We start from the raw sequence: 18,927 nt of genomic DNA, 5'->3' as shown, positions 1-18,927 counted from the left end.
ATTGATCACAGTGACAGAGAGAGAGAGGGGAGGGGGGGGGGGAAGCATTATGTGCTGATTTTCCTCATGTGCTCTGAGCAAGTGGATGGAGCTGTTGGCTATAATACCACGCGTGAAGAGGTTTGACAGGTTTAAGGATTGGGTTGTAATGATTCCTGAGTCACATGCTGTTAAAAGACCTTATTGTCTTTAATAAACGTGTCGCCGATTCCATTTTGCCGTTATCATGTTGTTCGTTTGTTTGTTTGTTTGTCCAGTGAGGTTCCTGAGCTCTATACACCGGAAAACAGAAGTGGGTTTTGACAGCAGGTAACTGATTCCTACATCAACCTGCTGCACCTCTTCGATGCTCAATGATAAACTAATGAGGGCTAACTTGAATAGGAGCTTTCAGGGAGGTCTTGGTGCAGAAAGTTAATAAGGTGAATTTAAAGATGAATGCACCGTGTATTGAACAAATTTAGAAAGTAACTTGATCTTATGTTGGATTCACACTTTACTGAGGAACATGATAACAATTTATTAGATGAACTTTTCACATTTTGTAGCTCCTTATCACAAGCATCTTCTACAACAATCAGGCCTCTTAAGATGATAAACAGTACAATTCCAATTTTGCATAGGAAGCCCTTAAAATCCCAACACTGCCATATTTGTGACAAACATTTATTATTAGAGACTGTAATAAACATATCCATTAATGCTATAAATAACTCCTCACACCCCGTCTCCTCGGGCGCTGACGGGGTGGTAGGCTTTCTCTCAGGGTGTCTGGCTCAGTAATGGCATCTATGAGGAGCTGCCACCTCTTCCTCTGATCAATATGTGGAATCCATTATGGATCATAATTCTATAGCGTCATGTCAAAACAGCTTTGAAAGAGGGTTCGGTCATGTAGTCGAGGCCGACGACGCTTGTCATTGAGTTTCATGGTAATCGTATGAGCTGTTAAATTTAGAGTTTGTTTTATCCTTTTTTTCCTTCCTGTATTTCTCAAGTTTCCACACAAACACCACTTTGGGAAGTTGATCCGAAAACACTCTAAGTTTGTCAGATATGTAGAGATAGATGGACTTTATTGACCTCAAATTGGGAAATTATTGTTACAGCAGCAGGTCATCCACAACAACAGTAAATATACAGTTATAAGTCAACACTACCCTATATATATACACCCCAACTACAACAACTAGAATATAAAATAGTACCAAAGGATCACATACTATATACATTAGACAAAAGTGTGCAAATTTGTTGCAGTTTTTATTTGATTTTTTGTTTTGAATTCAACCAGATGAGGTAGCGTGGGAATGAAACATCTCAAGAATTTAGAGGCAAATCTTCAAGGCTCAATCGATTCTGTGACATCAACAGGATTATTAAGTGTAGCATCATGTAAGCAGTCAGAGTACACAGAGTATTTACAGTAGAGGCAGTATTGACCTCAGCATGCAAATGTAACCAGATGCAATAAACTAAATGCAACAACCTTATAAATGTATTTAAAAGACAACACAGACACACATTAGGACGACAACTTGGAGCCCTCAGACATAATTGTCCACTACAAGATGTGCACTCTGCATGCACTGACAGGAAGATGTCTCCTGAAAAAGAGACTCAGACCTGCTGTATAATAAATGCGGAGTGCTTACATTCATATTTGTGGTGCTGTATACTTGTATTTCTTTTTTAATGTATTTTATTTGAACGTAAAATAAACTGTATTTTGGGGATTAGTGGTCTCTCTGCCCATTTTGAGTATATCAGTGTTGGAGTCTGTCCAGGCCAGTAGGGGGCAGTAGTGGAGCGTTTGAACTCAGGGAACGTCTTCTGGGGGTTATGAGGGTTTATTAGGTTACTATGTGTCATATCTTATTAATAACCACCAGAGGTGGAATGTAACTAAGTACAAAACAAAGAATGAATACTTTTACTTTTGATACTCAACTGTGCTGATATTACTCACACATGTTTACTGTTTACATGTTTTCACTTGTTGTGGAGTATTTGCTGCTTTAATTTAAGTAAAACGAAATACTGAAGGATTGATGTGTTGAGAAAATATTCACATTTCTTAAGATAAATAAACTATTTCATTGTAAAATACTGACAGGGGCCAGAATGAGTACTTTTACTTTTGATACTTTAAGTACATTTTGCTGATAATACTTACACATGTTTACTTAAGGTTTTGAATACAGGACTTTTTTTCACTTGTAGGGTACTTGCTGCTTTAACTTAAGTAAATGATCTGAATGCTTCTTCCACCGCTGACAGTCACATAAATGCATCATATATCCATTTAGTTGATTCATAGCATTTCACTACACTGAAGACTGATGTGGAAACCCTCAAAATGGAGTGAAGGTGTGCATCAGTGAGAAGACTCCTGTGTGGGTTTTTGTTCATCTTCATCACAGAGAAAAGCTGCTCACACAGGTATGTGCTTTCAAACATGCAGAGCGTTTGAGCAGCATGTAGGCGGAGTTGAGGCATCGTTTCTGGGACGAAGCTTGGAAACTATAGCGACAATCAGAAGGTCTGTAACTCCAGCTTTAGTCTCCTGTCAGTCTTCACCACAGGTTTAGCAGATTCAGGATTATTTTCTTTACTCTCTTCAAAAACATGAAAATACATTAAAAAGTACTAAATATACAACAAACAGAAAATAAATATTACTCCCCGTCGGGGAATCGAACCCCAGTCTTCCACCTGCGCCGCCGCGCGGAATATTTACTGTCCCTGTTGTATTTAATAAATATATTTCATTCACTAATGTTTACATGTCTCATTAATACGTGAATCATTATAGTCAACAGTAAAAACTACAATATAATAGGTTAATAGCCATAAATAAGTCAAGTACTTGATAATCTATCTGCCACTACAATCTAGTGATAATCAGTAAAAGGTAAAGTTGGATAAACATTTCTTGATTTATAAATAGCTCTTTATCATTGATGTGTGGCTTAGCGCGAAGTGACACTCGAACCTGCATCCAGGAGCTGAAACCAGCGATGTGAAAGTGGATTTTGAGCACCTTGGACAGCGTTAATAATGCTGCAATTTCATTGGCTGTCAGCGTATGCCAACTATACAGGGCTTGCCGGATTCAAATAACGGTGCATAGTTTAATTGACTATAACAGAGTCACGTAGTCTTCTCTACCACACGTGCTAACAGACTTGCTAATAATAATGCACTGAACTAAACTATCTGGATAGTAGTAGCTAATTGAATGGCTCGTGTTAATGTTTATATGCAGCTGCGTGTTATTTCACGGATAAACGTGAAAATGTAGCAAGCGTTGGTCAAAAGGTCAGAGAGGTTTCATGCCTTTCATGTGTTAGCGCTAACTGCTAGCGTTGGTTCAAACTTTACTTAGTTTGACGTAGCTAATGCTATGCTAGCTAGTAGATTACCTTCGTATCTTCCACTTTACGCGACATTTTGCTAATTTTACTGGACAGGTCCTCTTTCTCCAGTTTGCCAGAGCTGGCGAGCACTTCGGTCCCAAACGACGCCATGCTGTATCCACACAGTTACGTTATTAATGTTGTACAAAAGTAGTAACAGATCAGCACAACAACAACTCAGAACCCGAATTAATCTTCATATTTGATGATCGCTGCTCTCAAGTGGAAGCCGGTGTTTCGGTTAATTAAGCGTATTAAGCGCAACTTCTTACTATACGTTCTGCAGTGGTGGAATTTACTCAAGTAGTACACATTCGATGTACTTGTACTTTACTTGAGTATTAGCAACTTTAAACGTTAGTGTTAATGTGACTCCACTACATCTCAGAGGTATAGCTATGTAGTTCTACAGCAGTAAAATGCAACATACACATTAATGCAATCCAGAAACATCACTTATAATGGTGGTGAATTTTCCCAGCCTCAGGACGTGTTATCTCATCACCGTATCTATTTGTCCCTGCCCCCCCCCCTGCTTTAGTGTTCGTCTAGAGAGGGTGACCTCCACAGCAGCCCTCTCTAAGCACCTGCAGCAGCAAGTTCTGTCCCAGCAAGACAGAGGAGCCATTGAACTGGAAACCCTCACCTCACAAGGCCACACGGGTACAAACATTTGTATTCTGGGAGAAGGACTGATGGTGAAATTGATGGTCGGTCTGGACAGTTAGAGTTTCCACTTGTCCACATCAAACTCCTTAGAACTTGGTTTAATAGTAGTCATCCGAACTATTGATGACAGCTGATAGCGAGTACTTTTCGTTTTGTGTGTGCCTTTTACACATTATTACACAGTAACACAGTATGTCTTGACTGTTTGACTTAAATGGAACAGATATTGTGTAGAACTTGTATTAAACCATGCATACATGTTTTAGGGTAGATGTTTCCTCCACAGCATGTATTAATAACCTGACATTTCTGTTACTCTGTCACCAGGTGACAATGAGGAGGAGTTGGAGGTGGGCTGGCAGGAGAAACTCTTCAGTCAGGTAGCACTTTTGATTTGTTAAGTATCCTCAACATATTACAATGATTGAAAACAAGTTAAAGGTCGAGAGTAAATGCTCATTTTGCTATTATTGCTTTAAACCTCACCTCCTCACCTCCACGCCTCTCTGTCTGTGGTCCCAGTATGAGATGGAGCTGTTCCAGAACGAGGCAACATGTCAGACCCCTCTGGACCGTCAGTACCACGCAGAAGTCAAGGCCCTGAACAAGGCCAAGGGCCGGCGTAATCACAGGATTTTCACATACACCGATCATGACCGCTACACCAGCTGTCTTCCATTGCACCAACTGGTAGGTTAAACTGTATCCTATGACAACACAATCATCCAATAATTGACGTTACCGCGTTTGATTTTCAGACATTTTTCACATATTTCTTGGACATTTTCCACAATTTCTTTCACATATTATGAATATTTTTGGGATATTTTTCATAAGCTTTTTGCCCAAGCCCATTGGTTCCTCTGATCACTTTGAAAAGACAATGGCTCTGACAAACATTATTCTGTTTTTCATTTTAGTGAGGATCTTTATAGTTGTGATAACTGTGACATTTTTTACAGTAAAATTAACTTGTTTGACACCTTGGAGTTACACACAAACAAGTTAGTTAGTGCTGTCAATCCAAGAGGATTCCACCGTTCTTGTCTGTAAATGTGTTTGTAAGCAGCTTGTTGTTTTTCTGATCCTGAAAGCAGACTTCCACTGACTTATTGACCACAACCAAATCCAGCCCCACATTCCTGGCTGAAAGGATGGCCAGCGTGCGACACAGACGGCAGGACAGACGCACCATGTAAGTGAAGCACCGGCTCACTTATTTAAACAGATTTATAACCAGATTGTCTTTCGTGGGGAAATTCACTTTGCCTATTCTCAAAATGCATGTAATTAGATTCTCCCCTTATAAATAAGTTTCTGTCTGTGCAATGTACACTGTGCATTACATTGTGTAAATACAATGCAATCAATCAAAAAGATTTCATTCCTCAAAGACATTACTTGTACTGTTTAATGTTTGGTACAGTCATGTGATAGGATGGTCTGGCGTGTTTTGCAGGGATTGTAGTGTCCCCAAGTCAAAGATCGTCAACTGGGAGCCCACAGCGGAGTTTGTGAAGAGCAGTCATGTGGTGAATAATGCCATGCAGACCATGCATATCATGGGAGACATGGCCCCCCCCCCTGGAAGTTAAGACCTCCTTTCCATTCAGTTCACTCTTGAGGGATTTGACTTGCAGCATGGAGAAAACAGACCCATCCATTAGTGTCATTATTGTCACCTGCTATCTTTATTGTTCTGGTTAAACTAAGTCTTGCAGCTCAGAAATTGAGTAAGAAGACAAGGAACCATTTGCAGGTTTCACAGCATAAAATAAAGTCATCTGTGAATGTTGTGTGGTTCAGTTGTGATTCTTCTCTCTGTGTATTTGCTTTCTCAGGCTGGGCCTGCATCACACTACAGAGAGACATGGGGTAAGGTCCAAAAATGACTCCTAACGTCCTTCCCTAACCACTTTTCCTTGACCTCCATGGGAAATGCCACGGGTTGCGGGTCGCTGTCTCTGGAGCTTCAGCCTCCACCAAATAGTTCATCCATCTGCTGTAAAAGAGACAAAATCAGACGAACAAGGAGATTATTAGTTCACAATGAGGCACTGATGATGAATCAGTTAAACACTGAACAGTGAAAATGGAGGATTGATACTCAGAGAGTCTCACTAACATGGAAGATGTGTACCAACACTCACCAAGTAGCAGTTCTTTCTTATTTATTCTTTTGTGAATTTGTATCTTTTGCATTTAAGGTAATTATGACTTTATCTGTTGTTGTGGGTCAAACCGAGGTTCTGCAGGAGTCGTTATCGACCCAACTGCACGACAAGAAATGAACATATTATATTTAACAACAGACTGTCATCACAGTCACGGCTGACGTCATATTTATTTAAACATTTATGATGAAAAGCAATAACTGTTCCCGCCCGGTCTCGAACCGGGGACCTTTCGCGTGTGAGGCGAACGTGATAACCACTACACTACGGAAACTCGGTGAAATAATGCGTTCAGGTACCACTAGAAACGTTCGTCCCGTTCCCTATCTTTCCTATCTATATCCTAGAGGAAGGGGTTGTTTCGCAACCCGTTGTGATGAACCACCAGAAGACTTATCTGAAGAGGACAGATTAAAATGAACTGAATGAATAATTTAGATGACGTATAAAATAAAAGCAGAAATGTTTAGAACAAGGTGAGCAGATATCTGATATTTCTTTAAACTAGAAACAAACACATGTATACCGCAGCTGAACATTGAAGGGACTGTTACTGATAATAAAAACAAAACTAAGTTCATTCGGGAAGCCTTGTCAGCTTTTTCTAAATATTTAAACAAATCAATTAGTTATGAAGGAAGAGATAATGTGTGATTCTACAATCACTTCAGAAGAAGATAAAGTTGGTCATTTAAAAATGAATAAGTCACCAGTAATAATGAAATTACACAGTTATAATCTGTGTTCAAGGTTCCAAAGATGATCCTGAAGTGGAAACATAAGTCTTAACTCTCTTAACTTTCTCCATTCATTCTATATGGTACTCCTGATCACTACGGCTGTCAGATATCTTTGGCCACAAGCGCGATGTTGGGGGCGCTGTTTGTCCCCTTTGAGTGGCAGACGTCCCAGCGTCATATAAGTTATTGCATTAAAATAAATACAGTTATTGTATTAGAATGTATACATTCATTGCACTAGAATAAATACAATATGTTCATGATATGATTGTCTGTATTGTGGCTCAATGTTTTCATCTGTCTATAGTTAATATCTAGTTTGTATTAATAAAAATCACCTGGACTGACTTACTTACTTATACTTTTAATTCAGCGTATCAAATAACAATCCTTTTCATTCATTTATTTAATAGTTTTTTCCAAATCCAACAGATATTCAGAGAAGCAGCAATCCTGACATAATGATGATTATTGTTTCAGCACTTATATCGTAAATATGTTTATGAATACACCATCTACTGTATGTATATATGTATACTGCATATTTAATGTACTGGTCATTTGTTTTATATGATGTTTTAGGGGCATTGTGTTTTTGTACATTCTAGAATCAGCTCGATACAGAAACTCAGAGTGTTGCGTTCAGGTACCAAACCAAAAGCTCGTCCCGTTCCCGGTCTTTCTTCATCCTAGATCCCGGATCAGGAGGTTGAATGAATAAATCGCCAGTAATGTTGAAATTACACAATCAGAATTCGTGCCACAGATACAAAGGGTTCAAAGATGATCCCGAAGTGGAAAAAATACGTGTTTCCGCCCGGTTTCGAACACACAGCGAAGAGCTCCAGAAAATCCGAGCTGTCGCCGGAGAAAGTCTTTCACTCGACAAATATATAGCTTGAATATATCAATTTTAAAAAGGCTGACTTGTGTTCAGCCTGGAGTATTACATTTACACAGAAACGTTAAGGGTTAAAGATGAAACAAAAAATAAACTTGAAATCAGAGGATATCTATTAATTTATTTATTCAATATTTGATTTTGTCATTGAAGCAGTTTTGACCGTTTTCATGGTAACGTGATAAAGTGCTGTCCCATTCCTATTTACACCATCTCAAGCCCTCACAGTCTCTCACACTCAACCACTTACCAGGTGACGTCAGTAAATCCTTGAGGGTTCAGGGTTTGAGGGTTTAGGGGGGACATTGGGATTGGGCCTAACACTCGTCGCATTGATGACGTCAGGTCAGGTCCTGCTCAGCGCGGAATTTAAAAACAACGTCATGCACATCCTGTTTACGTTAGTCGGCTAGCTTTTAGCTCAGGCTAAAACAATTCTGCATGTTAACGTCAGACATGTAAATAAAGTATTTAAACTATTTCTTTCATTTTGCGCACTTTTTGCTTTGTTCGACGCAATCAAACAGCAACCGTGTTGTTTGCACCGTTAGACAGAAGTAACGGTAACTTCGTTAGCCAAGTAGCTAACGGCTATCCGAGACCGACAGATATTGACTGTAACTGCAGTAAGAGACGTCTACTCTACATTCACCCAGGTACCACTAATTAACCCGCGTATGTTTAAAAGCGTGTAGGACATAAGCTAGTTTGCGTTAGCCAACAAGCTAACATGAGAGTCTGGTGACAGCAGCTACCTTCGCTCTCTGACAGCTAACTTGATGACTTGATTTAGCGCTACCTGTCCATAATGGAGGACACCTCTTCTTGTTCTTCTACGGTCGCTGGTCTTTCTGGAGCGTCTTTCTTGCAGCGGACGTTGGAGCGGTTATCCTCCACACAGTCTCTGAACGTAAACACCGAGGACGAGGCGGCGGCTCCTGTCGCTGTCATCGCACTTCAGCGGTATTTATCCGAGCAAACCGACGGGCAGCAGCAGCTCGACAGCTACAGCTACGACGTGACGGTCACCGACGGAGTCTGGAGAGCCAAATGCTTCGTCCACCCGAGTTTAAATCACCTGGTGCACACTAACACCCTGCGGACTGGGGCCGACATCGACATCACGCAGTGCTCTTTCGTTTACAACGAGAGGAGGCTGGGACACGGCTACATGTGCATCGAAAAGCTCCGGTGTGGTGCGGAGAGGTCCGCGCTCCTGTCCCGCGTCAAGGACGTCGGTTCACTGCCCATGTTGGTCAAGCACGGCATGGAGAGGAGCGTGCTGCTGCAAAGCGACGTTCCTCTCCAGGTGAGCCGCAAACATTACCTGTCTCTGTGGAACAACGAAGACCCAGAGGGGGACATCTGGACCTCCGGGTCTCCCCCATCCGACACGGTGCTGGATGGTGAGATGACCCGTCTGTCCCACACTGATCTGTTCACATGGCTCACATTCACATTTGCTGCTTTGTCAGACCAATGTGTCCTATTGTGGCAATATTTTTTATGCACAAGACAATTTTGTGAATTGAACAAGTTGGATATGATGCATGGCTGCAACTAACAATTTTTGTCATCAATTTGTTGATCTATTTTTGTTATTTATCTCCTGGCAAACAACAAATTTGTGGAAATGCTCGTCACAGTTCCTGAGAACACAAAGTGATGTCTTCAAACTACTTGTTTTGTCTGACCAACAATCAAAACACCAAACTAATATATTTATAATGATTGAAAACAAAGAAAGGCAAATAAATCCTCAAATGTGTCTGCTGACACTGAGAATGTTTCCTAGACAAGATGTAGTCTTACGCCATAAAAACTATTTGTTGTTGAGAATATTTGCACTAAAGCTGGCACATTAGCGCACTATTGCTTCTCCTTATAAAATGTATTTAAGATTTATTTTTGCATGACATTTTGCCACTAAATTGCACAGAAAATCCTGACGATGTGTTGTCCTCAATGTCTTCTTTTTCAACAGTGTCCACGATTACTCTGCTGTGTAGTCTGGAGTCCTGCTTTAGAAAGACATGGAAGCCTCTCCCTCTCCTCGTGAAGATACTACACAAATCTAGATTACGCTATTATGGGAAGTTTGGCCTCAAGATTGATTATCCTTTCTACGTGAGTTTGAACTTCCTAAGAATTTGGAGCGGCAATAACGAGATGTGATCGGGATCTCGCAGATCAGAGTGTGGTCTTACTTGTTTTCGCTGTCATATTCCAGACCTACTTTGAAGTGGCTGACCAGAGTGGGACAATGTCCCTCGTGCTCTGGAACGAACTCTGCCCAGACTTCTACCAGAGGCTGAGCGTCGGCACCGTGTTGTACATCCAAAACTACGCCCTGAAGCCGAGTTATTCAAACCGATCACACCCGCAAATGGACCACTACCGAATGAAGATGTTTCACTCTGTAGGTATGTACAGATTGGTTTTTGGGGTTTTGTATTAAAGGGCTGAACCACAGGCATACATGTAATGTCTCCATATGTATTTTTCTAAGAAATCAGCCTGAACCTTCGCAACCCTACTTCAGTCATCACCGTGATCTCACCAAAGAGTGTGCTGCCTCAGTGGCGGTTGCCCGAGGTTTCCTACCAATTCACCGCCAGGTAAAGAACAGGCATCGATCTAAAGTTTAACATTTCGTCATTATCTAACACAATGCACGCTGTGCCATTATTTACTGCTGTGGTTTATGCACAAAAGACAAACAGTTTTGTTATAACAAAAGTGATTCATGGTATGAATGTATCTTGCAGGTCAGAGTTAGAAAACCTTTCCAACAATTCTGCGTGTGATGTCATCGGTTTGGTGACGTTTGTTGGCCGTGTTGAAAGAGTCAAGAGTAAAGGGAACAAGGGTAAAAAAATGTTCACTATCTATAAACTGGTAAGTAGTAGTTTTACAACTGAAGTAAAGCTGCTGATTTCCCTTTTTTATATTTTAATGTTCACCTTTTTAGGTCCAGAAAAATACTGGACTTACCGCTGGATCCACGCGGTGGATGGAACGTCGGAGCATCCTTTTATCCTGGAGGTTTTTTCCTCTTCCCACCCGGAAGTCTTCAGTCGTATATGCCCAAGTAAGTCAGCGGTGTCGGCTCCTATCCGACAGCTCTGCTGCCTGCACTCCATATTCTCCGCATTTCCATAAACCCTTCTCGATGCATCGTCTTCTCTGCCACAGTGACCTACCTGGTGTGCACTCAGATGAGGGTTTGTCCGGTGGAAGGCTCGTTGCCCTACCTCACCAGCAGCAACGAGACCGAGACGTTCATCACAGGTGAGCACAGCTGCAGCAATAAAGTACCTGACAATGTGGTGTGGTGAGTGATGGCGTCGGTCACTATGTCATCCGTCTCCACGACAGGCCACCACAAAGGTCAGCCGTATGTGAGCGACCCCAGAGTGAAAAGCTTCATCCAGTGGACCAAAACTCTGAAGGACAACATCGTCCTCCAGAAGACTGCTGTCGGTGGCCATTACTGCTACCCTCGGCCCCCTGGGACATTCACACAGTCAATGGCGGACGTCTCAAGTGAAGAAAATAAACATAGAATGGTTTTATTAAAAAAAAAAAAATGTTTTTACAACATGGCCTCTATCTCAGAATACACCGATTAGCCCCAGAATATTCTTTAAAAAAATGTATTTTTTATAATTGCCTGAAATGATGAAGTCCTCTTCAGTACTGAACCATACTGTGATTCATTCTGTTCTCTTGTGGGAGGCAGGAATAAAATAGAATCTGGGTCAGTGTTTTCCTGCACTTCTTGCCAGCCCACTGTACAGTCCAGATAAATCTTTTGCACCTGCGCTCTGCATCTTACTTGCAGGGAGTTAATTCCTTCTGCATCTTCATTTGAAGTTGTAAAAGCTGTTCTCTCAAGCTGCCCATAAGACGACTATTAATTTATTAATAGACTACTTACTTATAGACATCGGTTTGTCCTGTAAGGTGGAGTCTAGTGTACCACCTGTTTGTTGTTTTGAAAGCTCTCTGCTCCGTCTGCAGCTCAAGCTCCTCTGGTTGCTGCGGCTGACTTGAAGAAGGAGTTGGAGACTCTGCAATATAGGGAACATAAAAAAGTTGCACTTCAAGGACAGATCACGGCAGTGCGGTACATGAAAAACCCAAAGACCACAGAGTCTCGGGGAACACAAGAGAAAGAGGTAACGGACGTCATTTCAAAGCATTGTTTCCGAGAGTAGTGATGACCTTTAAAACTGAAAAATAACTCGACTGATTTCATGCAGGTGCGAGATGTTTCTACAGATGCTCACAACCATCCCTCAACAGCTGAGCAGACTTTGGCGGCCAGTTCAACATCTGCCTCTCCTGAGAAAATCCCAGCAAGGAAAAGAAGAATTCAAACGAGGTACGATTTGACTCCTGACCAACAGATTCGTGAATCAATAATTGTACTTTTTGTGGCTAGAAAGGAGCAAACTCATCAAGGAGAGTTTCTAAACCATAAATTAGATGTAAAATATCAACTTTTTATCTTTTTTCCCCGCTAGAAAAGCCACGCAGTCCTCTTTGAATTGTGTCAGCGCGTTGGCGAAAAGGTACCGAAGATCCAGCTGGTAGTGTTCATCGGTATTCCAGTTTAAGGGTTCTGAGCTCATCTGTTTCTGCTCCTACAGGAGACATAAAGACACTGAAGAAGAAGAAGAAGAGAGTGACTCTGGATCTGAGGAGGCTCAGGATGTGGAATGCCGCCAACAGCTGCAAAATCTAAATCCAGGTGTGTTACAGGAGCCAGAGCTCCACCGCGGTGTACCTAACATGTAACTGATACCGCGTTAACACCTTTTGTGTCCATCAGACGCCGATGTACTATCTTGGGAGAGCAGCAGTTGGCCGAAGCAACGACAAGAAGTGTCCGAACATCTGGTCCGAGGCGGTCTGTACCGGGACAGCGTGTCTCGGAGGTTCACGTTCGACGAAAAGAACGTCCTCCTGCGGCAAAGTAACCTTCAACCGACGCGGTGGACGGCGGAGCAGAACGCAGACGTCATTGCTCCTGTGGTGTGTCCGGGGTACTACCAAGTAACAATATTAGGTAATGTTTTATCCTAAGAGATACTCTGATCTAATCTTTGCTGTTTTAAACATCGAAATCAGTTTGCCAATCTGCTTTTTGTTTGAACTTCCCTGACAGGCATAAACAAGCAGATAGCCGTGGATGCTGCATATTTGCCGGTTGTGAGCTCAGACGAGCCCCGGGCTGTTGGTCTTCCTCAGGATCCCCACGGCAACACCATGCTGTCCTGCCTGTCGTCGGGCTTCCTCTGTCCGCTCGGCGACGCCGACAGCAACAGCGAATCAGCGCTTCCCGAGCCAGGTAGAAAACGCACACCGGTGGAAGAGGGAGAGGACCGAAACCTCGTTCGGTTCAGCCTTGACCTGAAGATCTTTTTTTCATCACTAATACACAGCAGCGCATTTTCAGAAATCAACATGACGGCCCAGATGTTTGTCTTGCAGAGGAGGTCTTGGCGACTGCCGTCGAGCTGGAGGACACGCACGTGGTGTGCGTCCTGGACCTTTGCAGTCTGGGTGGAGACGAGGTGGAAGTCCTGGTCGACAAGGTGTACAGAGTGACAGAGGTTTCTCTCAATTAAGATCAGCAGCACACATTAATCATGTCATTGAAATGTCTTCGATTACCTGTTTACACATGTACAGCAAATGTCACATCATTCAATAAATGATGCTTTTGAGGAAAAGGAAGATGTCAATGCAATCAATTCAAATGCTGAAGTACATGAAACTGCACATTTTATGACAGAATTCTGTGTTTTTACTCCGACTGACAGAGTAGGTGTCAGCTTCCGACACGCTGCAAGTTTGAACTCCTCGAAGCAGCAAATCGACTTGTTTTGAGAAGCCAATGGATTCATTTATTTTTTTGGATGGCTGACATCAAATGAATCAGTGTGAAAGTGAAATCACAGGCAGGTGTGATGTGATCATATGGGCGGCCCTCTGCTGTGTGAGAGAAGTGTTGAAACCTCGTTGCACAATACTGTATAGAAGTACCGCTGCCAAACCCTTTTCATAGATTAACACTATAAAGATAAAAAGGCTTTTTGCAATAAGGACACACAGTTGAGAAACAATCCAGTACATAAATCATTTTCTACATAAAGTTTGCTCGGAATAACAATACATATGTTTAAAAATATTTATTTTCAAATATTTCACAATATCCAGGTTGATTTATAAATAATTCTGTATCTATATCTATATATATATACCATAGTTAATATCAAGATATTTTAGAATGTAAACTTAATTTGTTAATTTATTTTAAAAACATTAACGATATTTTTAAAGCTTATGTTGATGGTGAATACGGAAAGAAAACGAGCCATACAGGCGACTGTGCAACACCAAAACAAAGCCTCTCCTCCTCTAATAAGACACTTCATTATCTGTTACAAAATTACTTTAATTTTAAAGTAATTTAACATACATATATAATCTATGACATATAAAATAATAATAAACTATATATAGTTTAAACTTCTTTTTTTTACATTCTATTATACAATATATTCAATGTTTGTTTCTGCACTGAAGCTGCAGAGGTGGCTGTGCACCAGGTTCGTTTTGTTCGTGTCACACAGAGCATCGATCGGACTCTCCACACTTACATTTAACGTCAGTCACTGTTTTACAAAAAAACAGAAAAAAGCACAAGTTACACGTGAATCACATGTCTTCAAAAACAATGACACGCAATGGAAAAAAAAAAACCATGAAGAAGGAAAGCACTCTGAAAGTTGGTTTAAAAAAATAAATAAAATAAGGTGCTGCAAATGCTGTTGGGAACTACAAGACAAACCGTGTTGATGGGTTATTTACAATAACGCGTGTGAAGCAATACACACTTGAAAATCTTCTCTGGCGTTCAAATGGGAAACAACCTCAAGGGGAAATTTTACTGCGATTCACTGAAAGGTTGAACATATCTTTAGATTTCTTTCAGTGATTAAAATTAAAGTAAAAAATAGTCATTTATGGCACCTCTGAGTTGCTGGCTGAGCTGAACTGTTGCTATACCAAATGTGGACGTATAGAAATACACACAGAGAGACTCAGACATCCCTCAACCTCCTAAAAACAGATGTCGATGATGAACAATTGCACTTTTTCTTAAAAGCCATTTAAATAAAAGGGAAAAAGACCCTTTAAAGACCTTCTGCTTGATGAGGACATTTCATTTCATGATGAAGGTGAACGTATATGAGCTTTTACTCCAGAGTGTCTGTGTTTAATTATGTCTGCACCACCATGTGATACCGTAAAAAAAAAGAAAAGATACTGCCGATAAACGGTTGGAGGAATGTTCGGACATTTTTCATTAAAAAAAAAAATACTTCCATATAATTTACATGGTACAATGGCTTATTATACACCTCGTGAAACATTTAAAAACAGTATAAATTAACATTCTTCTTTTTTTTTTTTTCAAATGGACATTGCACATAGGGAAAGCGTGAACGAGCACTGCTCGTACATGTAGAGTGTGCTTGTGGTCCACTGTGAACCAGCACCAGTCTTGAGTGATGTTGTGCGGCTCAGACCGAACGGTCACGCTGAGCGTCAGCTTCTCATAAAGTGGAGCAGTGAGGCTTTCAGGAGACGCTGAGTCACGATAAACTGGGTTTGTTTTCTCTCCTGCCGAGCTGGAAACAAGTATGTGATCCAGGAACAAATTTAAAGATAGATTTTGAAATTCAAATGGTGAAGTCAGACTCTATGAGACAGGCAGTTTTTTTCATACTGTATACAAGTTATCAGATTGTAAGAGAGACTCTCGCATGTTCTTCGCTGCGTTTTCTTCTTGGAAGTAGTTCGACTGTCGCTCCACCGGTACACTCAAACCCGTCTTTTTGTGGTCATCTCACCATTATTGCAGCGCTGCAATGGGACTTAACTTTATACTCAAAATAAGCGTGTGAGACAGGAGTGCAGCTACAAGAGCTGATGAGTAGTGGCACAAGATCTCCTTCATCTGATGAACTCAGAGGACTGACATTCAGAAAGCACATGAACAGATTGTAACATCTTGAAATACTCACAGAACGGCCGTGGGCAACTTCCAGACGACGTCAAAACGTAGTGTTTTTGTTGTGATATTCGGAACAATAATACATTGGAGAAAAATAAAATAAATTCTTGCGGTGTGTCCGTTTTTAACGACAATATCACATTCATAGCAGGAAGCAATGTATTGCTTTTTTTATGTAAATGAGCTCATTTGGTCACGATTAGAGCGTAAATTTAGTGACTTCTCTGATGGTGGAATAAACCAAAAAAAAAAAACGAATGACCAGAATAAACGGGGTAATACTGTTAGCAGTCAGAATATCTCCCAAATCATTTCTCCAACATTTTTAAATCTCCAAGCTTACGCTTCTGCAGCCCTTTGTTGTTTTGGGGGGTATAAGAGCCACACACACATCAGCGGACTGCTGTGTTATTAAACCATTAACCCAGGAGGGGTATCGCTGTCTCAATGAACACATAAAATCAATTAAAACCTTCGAGTATAAAACTAGTTTCTCAATCCAATATATTGTTTCAAATATAGACTGTATGTAATAAATAAACATGAAGGGATTTGGGGATTTCCGTATATAGTTAAATTAATCTTATTAGCTACCATCACTACATTAAGTGTTCAAAAAGAGTTTGGACTCACTGACGAAAAGGTTGCGAAAAAGCATCAAATACATATTTGTAATACACCCATTACAAATCTGGATGTCATTTTGTTTCAATTTGATGCAGGAAAAACAATAAATTATGACTTATGAAAATATAACTTTAGTATTCCAAATGGACCTGAGCTGGATTTTTAAAGCCGTAATCAGACACAACCATCAAAACCGCACCGCGGACGACCCCACGGTGAAAGGCACTAATTATTCCCCCTCCGGTAGCTCGTTTCAGGACTCATCAGAAGACTTCAGAGCTTTGTTGTCCTCTCAGTAAAAAAAAAGTGGCGCAACAGTCGTGGCGTCCCTTCTGCAGGCCCAGATTGAGGCTTTAAAAATCTAGATAGACCTTTCTAATAATTGGAGAACATCCCTCCCCCCCCTCCCTTCAGCATCCCTGTGTAGCATCGTCGTGTTACATTTAAATTCTTACCCGACCTGATTTCAGATACGACAGTCATCTCACGGCTGCGTGTTTCACAAATGATCGCTTTGGGGACTTTTGTCATCTGCCGACTGAAACAAACATTGACGTCGAGGTCCCGTGTACACACTTTTATGAGATGAGCCATTTATACTGGAGCTAAAAAAACATCTGACCAGAGGGGATGATTGTCGCTGGGGAGGAGGGGTGTCGAGCTGTCGTCAGTGAGGAAAATAGAATATTAATTCAGGGGGCAAACATAAATATTCTACCTTTTGGTAGGGGGCGGGACCAAAGTGCAAACACACACACACTTAGAAGGAAACTCTCTTGGATGAAAAACGTCCCCTTGTAAACATGTGAAAGTGGTGCCTTGTTGAGAGCTTTGATAATCCACTCGTTCCAGCTGTTTCACCGATTGGCGACTGAGTGCGATGCGGGCCGAGCCCCTCAGACTCTCCTGTGGATCCTGCAGATGACGTCCGGGTCAGTGCAGCCTCTGCTCGTGGGTTTCACTCCGGCGACGTGCTCAACCGCCTTCTTCTGAACGTGGGCGGCCAGACATCAGCAGTAAGGTCACGAGAAGCAATTCTTCACTTCCAAATGGCCACGAAGTGCTGCCGCCCACACGGCGACGGCACAGTGGGATATCTCGGCCGGTCTAACACGGTCCACGGCCGCTACCGAGTCAGCATATTTCGGAAGTCTGAAACACTGCCCGTCTGGTTTTGGGAATGTTGGTATTGCCTTTGTTGCTGATGCGCCTGTTGCTGTTGTGCCTGCGGCAGTTGCTGCTGCTGGATGTATCCCATAGTGCTTTGCTGTGGGACGTTAGTGGTGTGTAAGAATGCTGGAGTAGATCCGCCGTGTACAAGTCCTTGAGCCATCTGTAGACACAAAAGAAAACATGAATCGGTTGCCAATTTAATCCTTGGAACTTAAGCCTGAACCATCATCAGAATGACTTTACTTTGTTTCTAATGCAAAGATACATACAGTCCTTAGTTTTGTAATGATTTCAAGCTTAAAATGTTAAATCACACATGAGGAGTGTTTTTAGCAATAGCCAAAATGATGAGTTTAAATTGCAGGCAGGTTGAATTGGACAAAAGGCAAAGTTTAATGTAACAAAGCTAGTTCCGAAGAACAAGAGAGCAGGCTGGTAATAATCTAAGACCAGGGGGGGAAACTAAAGAGGAATGGAACGAGGAACATTAATTACAAACACAGAACAACCCGACATTGAACGAGGGAGCTCACTGCTGAAGACACAAGGACAGCTCGGTGATTAGACACAGGTGGAACAAATCAAGGACAGACAATCACAAAGGCGGGAAAACACAAAGACAGGAAGTAAAACCAGACACATGAGCGTGAACTTTCAAAATAAAACAGGAAACAGACTAAGCACAAATCCAGGACCATGACATCAATAGTGTGTCCCTCCAAGAGTTACTAAATGAACAGTTACCACTGTGCCCAAATAACAGGCACAACAGAGCCCCAGCAGCAACGTAATGTTTTCCTTTGGCACAACAGGTTGGGCTGACATTTAACTTGCTGTAGTTTTGTTATAATGCAGAATAAAGTGCTAGTGGAAAAATAGCGCACTCTTTAGAGAGAGACTGAATCAAAGCCCTGATACAGAGACGTAATGCTGTCCTCACAACATGACAACTTTATGATTCATGGCTGCAATCGTAATTCCCACAAGAAAATCATGATTTATAAAATCTTGGGTATGGAAAATGGACTTGTGACATGTGCGCGACAAGCAAGTCTGGTGAACATAATATATCTGACCTGATGAATTTTAGCTTACATCAGAGCTTTGCCGCACAGCCGAGGTTTTAGAGCGA

General features: G+C 41.5%; 3 protein-coding genes and 1 non-coding gene across 15 annotated transcripts in view; 2 read left to right on the top strand and 2 right to left on the bottom strand.

The window, feature by feature from the left end:
* Positions 1-3,528: 3,528 nt before the first annotated feature.
* On the top strand, positions 3,529-5,683 carry LOC116389014 (Meckel syndrome type 1 protein-like). The gene is made up of 6 exons (XM_031857399.1): positions 3,529-3,533; positions 3,961-4,082; positions 4,416-4,468; positions 4,611-4,778; positions 5,183-5,283; positions 5,548-5,683. The coding sequence occupies exons 1-6, from the start codon at positions 3,529-3,531 to the stop codon at positions 5,681-5,683; spliced, it is 585 nt and encodes a 194-aa protein (XP_031713259.1).
* Positions 5,684-6,463: 780 nt separating this feature from the next.
* Positions 6,464-6,536, bottom strand: trnav-cac (transfer RNA valine (anticodon CAC)). The gene has a single exon. It is a non-coding gene; the product is annotated as a tRNA-Val (tRNA).
* Positions 6,537-8,265: 1,729 nt separating this feature from the next.
* radx (RPA1 related single stranded DNA binding protein) lies at positions 8,266-13,633 on the top strand. 4 transcript variants are annotated; one of them, XM_031857039.1, is made up of 15 exons: positions 8,266-9,309; positions 9,888-10,030; positions 10,134-10,326; positions 10,413-10,521; positions 10,672-10,772; positions 10,875-10,994; positions 11,099-11,194; positions 11,282-11,449; positions 11,927-12,084; positions 12,169-12,290; positions 12,433-12,480; positions 12,559-12,659; positions 12,741-12,977; positions 13,077-13,259; positions 13,403-13,633. In XM_031857039.1, exons 1-15 carry the CDS (start codon positions 8,712-8,714, stop codon positions 13,537-13,539), a joined length of 2,514 nt encoding a protein of 837 aa, XP_031712899.1. In that variant the 5' UTR covers positions 8,266-8,711; the 3' UTR covers positions 13,540-13,633. The 4 variants fall into 4 exon arrangements, with proteins under 4 accessions (XP_031712899.1, XP_031712898.1, XP_031712897.1 ...); XM_031857038.1 differs by having other exon boundaries at positions 10,672-10,994; XM_031857037.1 differs by having other exon boundaries at positions 13,077-13,611.
* Positions 11,777-18,927, bottom strand: part of npas2 (neuronal PAS domain protein 2) — a 38,217-nt gene continuing 31,066 nt past the window's right edge. For all 9 annotated transcript variants that reach the window (XM_031857043.1, XM_031857040.1, XM_031857046.1 and 6 more), the window contains exon 22: positions 11,777-17,955. In XM_031857043.1, coding sequence (XP_031712903.1) covers positions 17,749-17,955 — 207 coding nt within the window. In that variant the 3' untranslated portion in view covers positions 11,777-17,748. The remainder of the gene's footprint in view (positions 17,956-18,927) is intronic.

Source organism: Anarrhichthys ocellatus, unplaced genomic scaffold (assembly GCF_004355925.1).
Source record: "Anarrhichthys ocellatus isolate YVR2014 unplaced genomic scaffold, GSC_Weel_1.0 scaffold18, whole genome shotgun sequence".
NCBI classification, from domain to species: Eukaryota; Metazoa; Chordata; class Actinopteri; order Perciformes; family Anarhichadidae; genus Anarrhichthys; species Anarrhichthys ocellatus.
Note: the sequence above shows the minus strand (reverse complement) of the source record. Positions and strands in the feature narration are given on the sequence as shown.